The sequence below is a fragment of the Phyllostomus hastatus genome, unplaced genomic scaffold, assembly GCF_019186645.2.
Source record: "Phyllostomus hastatus isolate PE091 unplaced genomic scaffold, TTU_PhHast_1.1 phas_contig_159, whole genome shotgun sequence".
NCBI lineage: Eukaryota > Metazoa > Chordata > Mammalia > Chiroptera > Phyllostomidae > Phyllostomus > Phyllostomus hastatus.
Window position 1 is genome coordinate 20,113,807 of NW_025333640.1, and position 12,812 is coordinate 20,126,618.

A 12,812-nucleotide genomic window follows, 5' to 3' on the forward strand; every position below is an offset into this window, starting at 1 on the left:
AACTTAAAAAAGGGCAATTAGTATTTTCCATATCTGGCATAGAAAAAAGTTGATGTAATACCTAAGCATAACACAATTAAGATTAGCTTGAATCAACTCGCTTCAGAAAATGTGACTAGGAATATTTTTCTCATGACTTAATTTTAGCTGGCTTTTAACAAAGACTTCAAAAAATGGCAGCTTATGTTCAATTTTAGTTCAATGAAGAATACTTCTCATACATATGCAGCCTGGTTTCAATTCTATTTCTTGGGTTGGATCATTACCAAGATCTTAACAAGGAAAATGAAGAAATATGGATGCCCAAGGAATTGACTAACCACTTATACCCACATTAAACATGTTTTTCTGCATCCAGAAGCTGACTAAAACCAGACTAAGAACCAGAAAGGATTTCTTGGCAAAGGATCCTTACTTGCAAAAATAATTCCAAGACTTGGGCTGAGCTCAAATTTTAGGATTTATGTTGACATTCAAGACTTATCCTTTCATATTACCATGTGAATAATTTGACCAAGTCACACAGACTCCCAGAGGTTTGTTCTCAAAAGGTCTAGGTTTAAGAAGGATATTTTTCATCTCTTCTCTCCGCATTGTCCTTTATTATAGTAAATCATTTTTTTATTAATAGAAGTATAATAATACTTCTATTAATGAAAAAGACACATTTCAACATCACTTTGTCATCGAAAATGTGTAATTAAACCAACATACAAGGCATTGGAATACATTCTTAGGAGAAAGGTTAATAGGGGATAGGGTATAAAGATTTTATTTGGCTAAAATAATACCACGGGAAGTTACCCCATTATGTTAAAGTATAATCCACAAATCATCCTACTAACTGACAGTAGGTAATTTCTAAGTCTGATTGAAAAGAGGAATGGAGCACACTGATGACCTGCAGATGGTGATGGTTAGAGGTGATAAACTGATGCCAACAAGAAAAAAAGAAAAGACTGGGAAAAGTGGTAATGCCAAAAAAGCAAACACTTCACAGTTTTGCTTGCAGTCCTTGCTATTAACAGTTGTGATGGACAAATCCAAGCTGTGTGTTGAAGTGTGTGTGTGTGTGTGTGTGTGTGTGTGTGTAACTTGAGATGAATGATAACTAGCTAATAATGCTTCCCATAATTTATCAAGAATTTTTACTTGCTTTTTTCTTATCCCCAGCATTGAGTCTGTGGAGAAAGATGTTTAGTCCTAGATAATTGTATAATGAGGTATTACATCACCAGACTACATAAATAGATGCCATATAACGGTATACAAGTACAAATAGATTAAATAAATTTCCTTTTTTAAAAAAAACACAGAGAAACTGCTTACCTGATATGCATTAGTGTGAGGTCTATTTTTGGATACTTCCTGTACTAATACTTCCAACGTACTTCCAATTAAACTTTGCAGCAAACAATTTGTTTTTGTTTCTCCAGGAACCTCTGATACAGGATAATGGGCAGGTGTGCTGGACTGGAAGAAAGGTTGGGTACCTTTTTTTTAAGGGTAAAGTTCTTATTCACTCTCCAAGAAAGGAGAGGAGCATGGTGTGGAGAGATACAGGAGCTAAGGTGGGTATCTCAAAGACAATGAAAACAAGGAAGCAAGCATTCGTAAACTGAACTCATCGAAATGAAGGTCTCCTTCAATTAAAAGTTTTCTATTTGTCTGGAGCAGAAGCTCACATCACCTTATTTAACACCACAAAGCTTGTAATAAATACCTTCGTGTATTGACAAATCCATTTGCTAGATAGCACAGTCTCACAAGAATATTTTGAAATACTTCATAATATATTATGCACACTAAGCTGCTTCCAAATCAAAAGAATAAAAGCAAAACCTTAATTCAAAGTTAGAAAATCAACTCAAGTAATCCATTTCAGGCTAACTCTTTAGGATAGAAGACATTTTGGAAGGTCTCCATCTTCTCTAAGACTATTTTTGAATGAGTGATGCTTTTCATACTTGTTCTCTTTACACTGGAAGGGATGACAAAAACGTGATGTTTTATAGCCTTTGATAAAATTTTTTCTTTACAGGAGCAAGTCTCAGTCCCCGGCTTCTTGCCATGTATGTGTCTATGCCTGCCATGTCAGGCCTGCCACGTCACGTCATGCAGGTCTGTGGCAACATCCAATTTCAATTTGATCTAAGTAATTTTTGCCGCCAGCTACTGTCATGGACTTGTTCCTCTGTGTGGTTTATCCTTCTTTTGAAATTGAATTTATTGGGTGAACTTATTGAATTTAATAACATTGGTTTTAAAATGATATGCTTAAGAGGTGCGTTCCTATAACATACTCTCTGTATATCGAATTGTGCATTCAAGACCCCAATTCAAGTCCTCCCATCACCATTTATCCTTCCTTTTTACAAGTGATGTTCAGGTTACTTATATTAGTTTTAGGTTATTGTTACTAATTTGTCTAAGGAATTGTTTTATTTTACAGTATAGAAATAGATGGACTTTCTAAGATCTCATTCCTCACTGGGGAGTGAAGGGCTCAGCTAAAGAATAAGCAGTACATGGATGGAGCTAATAACCTGAGCCGGGAGAGGTCAAATGCCTGTACGTGTTCCATCAGTTCTTATGCTAAGCGAAATAAAAATAAGTTTTTGGTGGCCTTGGGTATCAATTGCTAATCCTTCGTGTTCTTTACTTGAGAAAATGGTGAAATGGACATCCAGAGGAAGACATATTAAAATATTTTCCCCCATAGATGGATTTCTGTTCATCTTCACAATCATTTCTGTTGTGGATGCTGAGACAGAGGTAAGTGCGAGGCTGCATCTGGCTGAGTACCAGTTTTGTGAAGTAATTTGGCCCACACAAAGATGAAAATGGAAACTTTGGCCTCATAAATTGCTACAAATCTTAGGTAGGTCTGCTTATGTCTGAAAGCCTGAGATTTTGTCAGGATCTTCTCAGAAAACAACAAAAACTCAGCACAGATTAATTAACATTTTCAAATTGCTTCAAGATTCTTAGATGAGATACCTGATTAAATCTAAGCCTAGACTACCAAGATACTTCAGATCCTCCTCCAGCTGCTCCTTCTCTGTCTCCTTTGCTGAATCCTCTTCATCTTACTGTCTTAATGTTGCAGTGCCCCACAGCTCACTTCTCCAGCTACATTATCTAGTTGATCTCAACCAGTTCCATAACTACCATCCATATGCTGACAATCTACACATTTCAGTCCACCCCAGATACATATATCTAACTGTCTACACCTATCTTCACATAGATGTTTAACAAGCACCTCAAACTTACCATGTCTAAATCAGAGTTTACACATACTACACTCCCCCCACTAAATCTGCTTCTCTCTTTCCCCGATCTCAGTAAATGCCAGCTCCACTCTCCCAAGATCTGAGACCAAAATCCTTGGGATCATCTTTGACCCTGGTTTTTCTTATATACTCATATCTAATGTATGAGTAATTCTTGTGTGCTTTATCTATTAAATAGAATCTGACCACTTCTCTTCATCACTCTGACTTTACTCCAGGCCTTCTGTAGTTTTAATCCCACTAGGCTAATCTTACTTGCTCTCTTGCTTCCCTACATATGTTGCTCATATAGCAACCGGACATCTTTTTTTAAAAAAAACTTATGAACCTTTTGAAACATACACATAAATATTCATAAATGGTGATTAGCATCACTTGGAAGGCTTGTTACAGCACAGACTGCTGGGCCCCACCCAGAGTTTGATTCAGTAGATCTAAAGTAGGCTTGGGGAACTGACATTTCTAACACGTTCTCAGATGCTATTGTTGTTCAGCAGGCATACTTGAAGAACCACCTGCTACATTGTTCTCCTTCCCGTTTAGAAGCCAGGCGAGATTTGGCATTAAGAGTCTCCACACTGCTCTTCCCGAGGTCATGAATCTCTTTGCATTACTCATGATTCACTGTATTCTGTGTCTGTTTAAACGTTATCTTTTGAGAGGCCTTCCCTGGCCACTCCTAAAATAGCTTTTCATCTTTTCACCCTGAGCATTTTTCTTCATAGTAGGCAGGCGTCGTTTCCCTGTCTCCCTTATCGATCTAGGTGGACAGCTCCATACACGCGCAGACCTGGGTTTGCTCTCTATCGTATCCCTGACTCCAAAACCTTGCCGAGTAGGTGCTCTTTTCACTAGAATGGATCATATGCTGAGGAAGGAGGCGCAGCTTCTTGCTTGGGACACTAGATAGGCAAATTCGTTCCTTCTTGTCTCAGTGTCACCATTTGTAGAGGAATTGGTTGGTTATGCTTATGTTCCCCACCACCCTGGGCACAGTAGGCTCAAATCCAAAGAATAATGTGAACAACCTGTGAAGCAGAGCAGTAAGTGCATAGCGAGCGCTATCATGCCCTGCTTTCGAGCGCTCTTTCCCTGCATGACAACACCCCTGTCCGATTTTCTAGCTCTCCCGCCCGGGTGACCCACAGACCCCACTGCAGGAGCCGTGGCCCCAGTCCCGTCCACGGGCCGCGCCTTCGCACGCCCGCCCTACTCCAGCAGCAGTAGCAGCCGCCGCAGCAGCAGCCGCAGCCGCCGCAGCAGCAGCTTCAGCAGCAGGAGGAGGAAGGGGAGGTGCCGAGGGAGGGGTCCCCGGCCGCTGCGGGAGGCCGCCTCGCCGTCCCGTCACGGCGTCAGCGCCGGCGGGGCCGAACCCGGAAGTGGCCGAGCCAGAGCCGCGCGCCCGCCAGTCTCGCCGTCGCCGCCGCCCCGCACTCGGGCGAGCGCGGTAGCCGCGCAGTCAGACGGAGCGCGCCCGGCCGAGCGGGCCACGGCCGCGGGGGCCGCCGCCGCAGGTGGTGGCGCTCAGTGAGGCGGATGGAACGCGGCTCCGCGGGTGGGCAGTGCCGGCGTCCGCGGCTGGAATGGTGCTGGCAGCGGTGGTCGGTGCCTGCGTTCTAAAGCCCGAGAGGAGCCACAATGGAGACGCCGCCGTTGCCTCCCGCGTGAGTGAGCGGGCATGCGGGCGGGCTGTGCCGCTGCGGTGCGGATAAGCGCGCCTCTGCGGCGCGTGTCGGCGGGCGCTGCTTGGGGACGGTACCCCGGTGCCCGCCGGTGTTGGACGCCGGGAGCCGCCGGGGAGCCGGGGGCGGCGGGAGGTGGGAGCTGCAGGGCGTGACGAGGCGCGGTTCCCGCAGTCGCGAGGCGGTCGCGGAGGGAAACTCACTTGGTCAGGCAGTGACTTAAAACGCTGCCCAGTATTTCCTGGGAAGGGTCTTCCCAATCCCAGGAGGATGGGAGGTTCAGGATGGGGCTGTGCTTGGGGACTCTGCCCATTTGTGTCTACCTGCATGGAATGCACGAGCTGCTCGCGTCCAGCTGGCCGACTCCTTTCTAAGGGATGGAAACAGGATGCACGGGAGTCCGTTGAAAAAAGGATACTGGAAAGTACCAGACGCCCGGCGTCTAAATGAATTGATCTTAGGTTGCTTGCTTCTCCAAATTTCTAGTAAAATTAATTGAGGAGCATTTACATCACTGAATGAGCCGCGGCTGTTCAGGGCATGTGACCTCTTTTACCTGGCACTGCAGAAAATTGTATCCAGAAATCAGAGCATCTTCTGTTTCCTTGGTACCCTGGGCAGGTTAGTAGTGTAGGACCTGCAAGGCACAGGTGTCTTTCTTCCGTGGTATCCAAATACATTGAACATTACCTGCAACAAAATTACTCTTCAGAAATGATAAAAGCTGAGCAGTTATATAGGAGATATTGAAGGTATTGCATTATTGAGTACAAGATTTTTATTTTTTACGTTTTGGTAAAAGTGAACTATAAATCCCTGAGTTCTGAGATTTTCGATTTTGATTTGCTTTCCTTAGTTTCATTTTTATCAGGGAACAAGAGCCCTTTGAATCTGACTTTCAAACCGCAGACACACCTCATTTTGAAGAACGGCTTACCTTTTCATGAGAGTTATTCATGGAGACTTACCTTTTTTTACTGCACCCAGCCTCTTGCCATTCTTTAGTAACATTCCAGCCAAAATATGGACCTGAGGCTTGGGCTGAATAATGTTTTGATGCTGAATCCTTTTAGGAGATCTAATAGGATTCTGGAACTACAATTTCTAAAAGTGCCGTATGGAATTTTTAGCTTGAGTGGAACAGGTCATGGGAATCTAAGGAGCAGATGATAAGACTCTTGAATTAACCCTTCTGAGCTGATACAAGTGAGGGTTCAGTTGCTTCATGATCACTGTGGTTTTGAGAGCTTTGTGATCTGGTTTTGCTCTTTAGCAGGTTCAGAAAGGCTCCTGATTCCTAGGAAACATGCTGGTGGATTGTTAACAGTGGCAGTGTGAGCACCAGCACAAGTTGTGTCCAGGCTCAAGAGGCACTTAAGGCAGGAAATGCTACCTGTGTATGGACAATACATAGTGTATACAGTATACCATGTAGGTATGTTACCTGTAGCAAGCCTGCCCCCTTTATATCAGTTCTCTGCCATCCCTTTTTAGTTTTTTGAGCAGAGTGACCTAAAGGAAAGACCAAGGAGATCTTAGAATGCAGGTGAAAAAAGGGCGTGGAAAAGCAGGCTCCGTAGGGAGGGAGTAGAGACATAGACAATGATTTAAATAGAAATAATTAAAAATTATGGGGGGGACACACTGTAAAGTATATGATTGTCTAACCACTATTGTTGTATACCTGAAAGTAATACAAAAACAATTTAAACTGCAATTGAAAAAAGCAAAAGATGAAATATTTGTGTGCTTGCAAATGTGTATTAACGGGACCTAGGAAAGATCGGCTAATACAGTTTTGGTGCCTAGCCCAATTCTTTGGTATTGAGACTCCATCAGTAGTGCTGGAACAATGATAAGCTGAGAGATAATAGAAAGCCCAGAATGCCAGCAGTGATGAAAGAATTGTTAAAACTTCTTTTAATTGTGGGTGGCCAAAGTTGGTGAGACTTTTGCATTGTTTCAGTTCATTTAATAACAAATACAAATTGGTTTTTATTTTCACTTGGTCTGTCTAGGATTCTCATCCCAGAGCTACTCAGAGTGTTGTTTACCTTTCTGCTTGCACTCCCACTAACTTGTTTTTTCCTTCTACTCTGAATCATGAGTGCTGAATTTGAGAAATGCAAGCAGTGTCTTTGGGAAGTTGCTTACGGGCTCCCTGGGCTAGAGCTAGACTAGGACAGGGGTCAGTGGAAGTTATTGGCAGGGTTCAGTTTTTCATAAGGTTAGATTTGTAGCCTGAACTTTAAGGCAAAGAAAGATGTTTGACATGGACTCAGAGTGCCTTGGATGATGTCTTAGGAAACTGGGACTCAGATCCTCTTTGTATATCTGTTTATTAATTCATTTGTTCTGCAAATATTTGAATGCCTGCCTCTCTGTCTGGCATTGTGTATGGTATTTTTGCTCATACTTCTCTTTTAGCAGTCAGTTTTACATTGCTTTCAAATCTCGCCTGTTCCATTTCAGCCTTTTGGTAAATTTTCTTGGAGGAATGGAGATGACTGTGCCCCAGGCTCCCTTGTTCCTTCAGTATGGGCTTGTTGAACTTAGGTTTTGATCTCTTCTCTTTCCATTCCTCAGCCTTTCTGATTATCGTATAGATTGTCATTGGGCTTTAATATCTCTGCTTATAGTGTTTTTTTGCCTCTTTAAGTACATGTGGTATTTCAATGTGTTGCATTTTGAGGTCTGGGTGATATTAAGGCCATGGACCTGTGCCTCTGAATCTGAAATCTGTGCAGCTAAAAATTTGATGTTATTAATAAAGGAAATGTACAAAAGGAAAGGTAAACTGATAAGCTATGACCTCAGGAGATTTTTATATATTCTAGCTTTTAGAATTATTTTTAAAAGGCTTTTCATAAATGTTAAGGGAAGACGAGGTATAGGACAGAGTTCATCCTTTGACCTCCCCTCACTGAACAGTTTTCTTGGCCTTTGTTTTCTTACTGGTTCCTATTTCATAAATTGGCTCTCTTTCTACAGGCTTTGCTTTTTTGCTTTTTCTACTCAAAACTAAGCAAATATGCTACAGATACAACCATATCTTTTTTTCAGTTGATTCCACTTCACTGGAGACTCTTGAACTTCAGAGGTATTCAAGCGTGGGCTGCAAAACATCTTGTTGACCCTGTTCTAAGGAATTATAGTAGAAGATTGGTTGGGTTAGAGCAGAAGTTCTCAGATTTTTGGATTTTACTGGCTTGTAAAATTGAAGTCCAACATAGAATTGCTGAGTTTTTTTTTGCTTTGCCAAGTAAAGAACTAATTGATAATAAACTAATTATCAACTGTCATCTTTTTGTAAAAGAAAGGACATTTTAGCACCCCTTCACAATTTAAAGAAGGACATAGTCTCAGAATGAAGAATAGTTCTTAAAGGGAATAAATTTAGTTTTAGGAAATCTTACTGCGTTGCCCTCATTTTGTCACAGACCAGTTAAAAGTTTGTTGAAGCCTGACATTTGTGATTCACTGGCCTGGATGACCTTTAATGCTCTTTCTAATTCAAAGATTCAATTCCTATGACTTTAGAACCTTGCCATTGGTTATCCTAATATCCATTTGTTTGTCTTTTATAGCCCACTGGCTATAAAAGTTGAACCAGTTTTTTGTTTAACTAGTCTTAAGTAAATTGGGCATCTCTCAGATCATAGGTGAACCTCCTCAATGATAGACAAAGACCTTTAAAGTATTTCGGAGCAACAGTAGCCCACAATGTAATGTTGAAAAACATATGAATCCAGCCCTGGCTGGCGTAGCTCAGTGGATTGAGTACGGGCTGTGAACCAAAGTGTCACAGGTTCGATTCCCAGTCAGGGTACATGCCTGGGTTGCAGGCCATGACCCCCAGCAACCGGACATTGATGTCTCTCTCTCTCTCTCTCTCTCTTTTTCTTTCTCTCCCCCCTTCCCTCTCTAAAAATAAATAAATAAAATCTTTAAAAAAAGAGAAAAACATATGAATCCATATGGGTTGAAAGAAGTGTCATATATAAAGAAAATTTCAAACTGTACTTGAAAACTTGAGAAGCGGATTCTGAACTAGGTAGCATTTATGTAGTAGTCTTAAAAATCTCTGTTGCTGGGAAATCACTTCTCCCCCTGCCACCAAATACCCCCCCAAACCTCTTATTACTAATTTATATTTTCTAATGCACTTAGTAGGTATTTAGTAAATATTAGTAAGTATGCTTTTGTAAATGTGACTCTAAATTTACTCATCCATGGCTGTTATGGAACTGCACTAGGAATGTTTATGAAAATAATTCAACTTTTTTCTTAAGATCAAGGTGATATGGAGAATGAAAATTGTCTTTCAGATGCTTTTCTATAGAATTTTACTGAATTCTAAATGTATCTACTGTTGATAATGAGGAAGGTCAGTTTTTTTTGTTCATATTTATTAGGCACCTGTGATGACCAGGCTTTGGGAATAATCTCAGAAAACAAAACAAAGTTCTTTTCCTTGTGACTGAAACTGGCAGCAAACAAATACGTAACACAATTCTTATAGTGGGTGGGTTAATATACTTTGTCTTATGCACTTTCTTCATTTTAGATCCTTGGCATTTGCTCAAGTATTTTTTGGACCGGTTCTGTTCACTGATTCTGCCTTCAAAAGCAAGACTTTGCTTTCCATAACACCACTTTTTCTTGGTTTTCTCCTCTAGTTTTTGAGTTGCTTAAATGGGATTTATTTGTTTATTTCTTTATCTCACTTAATCTTGTCATCAACCTTCCGTATAGTGTGGGCCTCTCATAATTATTCTTTTTCAGAAATTAAATTACTTTCCCAAGCTTACAGAGGAGAAAGTGAGACTCCGTTGGTCACTGTTTTCATCTTCCGTGGCTTTTCTTCTGTTACTGTTGGTTGGCAGTGTCTGTTTCTCACAGATGCAGGCCTTGGCCAAGTCTTTTTCAATCATCTGCTAACCACTGAGTTGTGGCTCCATCTGTATCTTAAGACTGGGCTGAAGAGCTGTGTTTCAGCCTTGAACTTTGAGCTTCTTATAGAACATTTACTCTCAGCTCAGCTCATATCTCAGATTCAACGTTTCTAAGACTGCGTTCGTAACCTGTTCTGAAACTGATTTCTCTTTATAACATCTCTACTACTTATCCAGTGGAGTAATCAGCCTATCCAAAGCCTTGGAATGGTCTTTGATTTCTCTCTTTCATCACTTTCCACATCTTATCAGCTCCCAGGAACTGTAGAGCCTTGGTTTCAAGTGTCTATTCTGACTGCTATTATTTTGATGAACAGATTTCATCACTTGATACCTGGATTTTTTTCCTGCTGTTGAGCTTTGTTTTCTCTCCCCACCTTTCAGTCCACCTACTATTTGACCCCCTTCTGCCCGCCCCAACATCTTAGAGGCATGTTAAATGACATACCGAAACCAGACATCTCAGCCTGGTAGTCAAAGCCCTCCATCATTTTGGCCATATCTTATGTGTTCAAAATCTGCTTTATCACACATCAAGAGTCTCCAGCCATTTTTCATACTCCCTGCAGTTAAACCAACTTGGAGTTCCCCCAAGAGTTGGAGCCTCCTATCCTTCATAAAGTCTGTCCTGTTTCCTAAGACTCATGCCAGCTCTCTTTGCATTCCCATAGTACTTACAATCAGTAGCCCGTAATCTTGCACCTGTGTACTAACTCGTGCCCTTCCCTACTGGTTTCAGATGTACCTCCTCAGGTCGTAACTGAAGAAGGTTCCTGTGCTCAGCTTCTTTCTGTCCCTCTCCTGCTTAGCATAGGGCATGCAGTGGGCACCTAGGCAATGCTTGCCTGCTTGATTTATTAACAGTGGTAGTTGTCTGGAGTATTACTAATAATTTTAATTGACTGTTGCAATTAAAGATGAGGAAGGCCAGTAAAGTCCATAAAAATGTATCTCCATATTCAGTTTAGCTCCTAACGTCAACATTTTTCTTCTGAACTCTGTGTTTACATTTGTGTAGTGTTTAGTATAGCTCCCTGAGGCAAGGACGTGAGGTGCTATCATCTTTGACTTTCAGGTTACATTTTATGTTTGACATATTTGTGGAATAAGAAAGCCTTATTTTATCATTAAAACAGTCCAAAGCCCAGAGAGGCTAAGTAACTAATCCGAGGTCAGTTGGTTAGTATTTGGCACAGGCGGGAGTACAATGCAGGTCATCCAGCCGATTCTGGCCCTCTTTTAGTGCCTTTGCATTCAGTGCTGGAAAAGGTAGCCCAGTGGACGGAATTGCCACATCATATTGCTGCCTTCTCTTACCAGCCAAGTGATGGCAATAGTGGGGGAAGTGGCAAAAGGAAGGTCAGAAATATGAGTGATAAAAGACACAAATGTTTGAAATAGATCATCAGCCTCTTTTAGCACTTTACAAATACCCATTTGACAGTGCTTTGTTAATTGTTTATAAAATATTCTTTAAAATAAGAATGATCTTGCATAAGAAATGCTTTTACCCTGGTCCCTTTCCTGGTGATAGTCACTGTCAGGGACAAAAAGTGCCTGATTATGCGCTGTTTGTCATGTAGGTGGGAGGGAGAGAGAGCAGAGTTGAACTGCAGTAGAGCTTTATACAGCTCTATTGTTCTACTGTCTGAGAGCAATTACACTGCACCTTCCATCAGCCTCCCCACCTCAGACATCTCAACCACCTCCTGCCGAAATTCCGCAACACACTAGACAGGGAGAGCCCCACAGCTGAGTCCTAGGGGCCTGAGGAGGGGTGGCATGCAATACCTCAGTGCTCTGCTTTACTTGCTAGCCTGTTTTGGTAACATTGGGCAGTTCCAGTTTTTCTAGATGTTTCCAGCTCTGGAAAATTGGAAACATAACTTTTAGTGATATATGTACTATACTGATGTATTCCGGGGCATTATTATGATATTGTCTGTGAGATGACCTGTGACTGGGCAGGAGGTGTTTTTTAATCTCACAAGAGTTCTAAATCTCATATAGAGTTCTAAAACTCCACCTACTGAAGGTACAATTCAAGTTCTTACATGTCTGTAGGGTAGACATTAACATAGTAAAGCTATGTTTATTTGGTAACATTACCATATGTTCATAGGTTGCAGTTAGTCTACTGGTTCTGGACTTAATAAAAGTTTAAATTCTAAACACTTGAAGAAAATTTGCAGAGCATGTCTCTTTGTCTTTAGCTAATTGCAAAAATTGAAATCACAACTCTACCACACACCAAGGCGTGTTTCCAATAGAAAGAGCCCTCTCTACTTTTACAACCTCTAAGAAATATAGTGGTTATTTGGGTGAGATGAAGGATATGAGAGTATTTTGTTGGGGCACTGTAGAGTGACATAACAAATATTAGTTATATCACTTCCGATATCCTGGACTTTGTGTATGGCAGCAATGTTAGTACAATAACGAAGTTTTGCTAGGAAAATGATAAGCAGGATGACAGCAGGGAGAATCAAAGTGGTATCATAAAATAATGGAGAAACTTCAGAGCTGTACAGCATGGATGGTGACTTTGAAAACAACAGCTGCTGACGTGAACTTGGCAGAAATTTGTGAGTAATGGTGGGTGACTCATTGCAGGCAGGGGAGTCTTGCAGCTTTTGAGGTGAAGAGGCAGAAGGGAGAGCAGAGATGGTGGCCACCAAGGGGCTAAGTATTGGTGTTCTGAATGTGAAATGTCTGGTCCCCTGTTAAATTTTGCAGCTGTATCATTCATATGAATTAGCATTGTTTCTACCCGAAGACATTAAAAACAACCAACCCATATTTTCTAGTGTTTGTTCTCAATCCGAGATGATTGTCCTAGAGTAGGAGTTAAGTGGGTGGTGGGGTATATCACAGCACTT

General features: G+C 41.4%; 1 protein-coding gene across 2 annotated transcripts in view; it reads left to right on the forward strand.

Moving 5' to 3' along the window:
• The first annotated feature begins 4,675 nt into the window (after nt 1-4,675).
• The window catches only part of KLHL2 (kelch like family member 2), a 79,896-nt gene continuing 71,759 nt past the window's right edge, over nt 4,676-12,812 (forward strand). For both annotated transcript variants that reach the window (XM_045831724.1, XM_045831725.1), the window contains exon 1: nt 4,676-4,960. In XM_045831724.1, the coding sequence (XP_045687680.1) occupies nt 4,935-4,960 (26 nt within the window). In that variant the 5' untranslated portion in view covers nt 4,676-4,934. The remainder of the gene's footprint in view (nt 4,961-12,812) is intronic.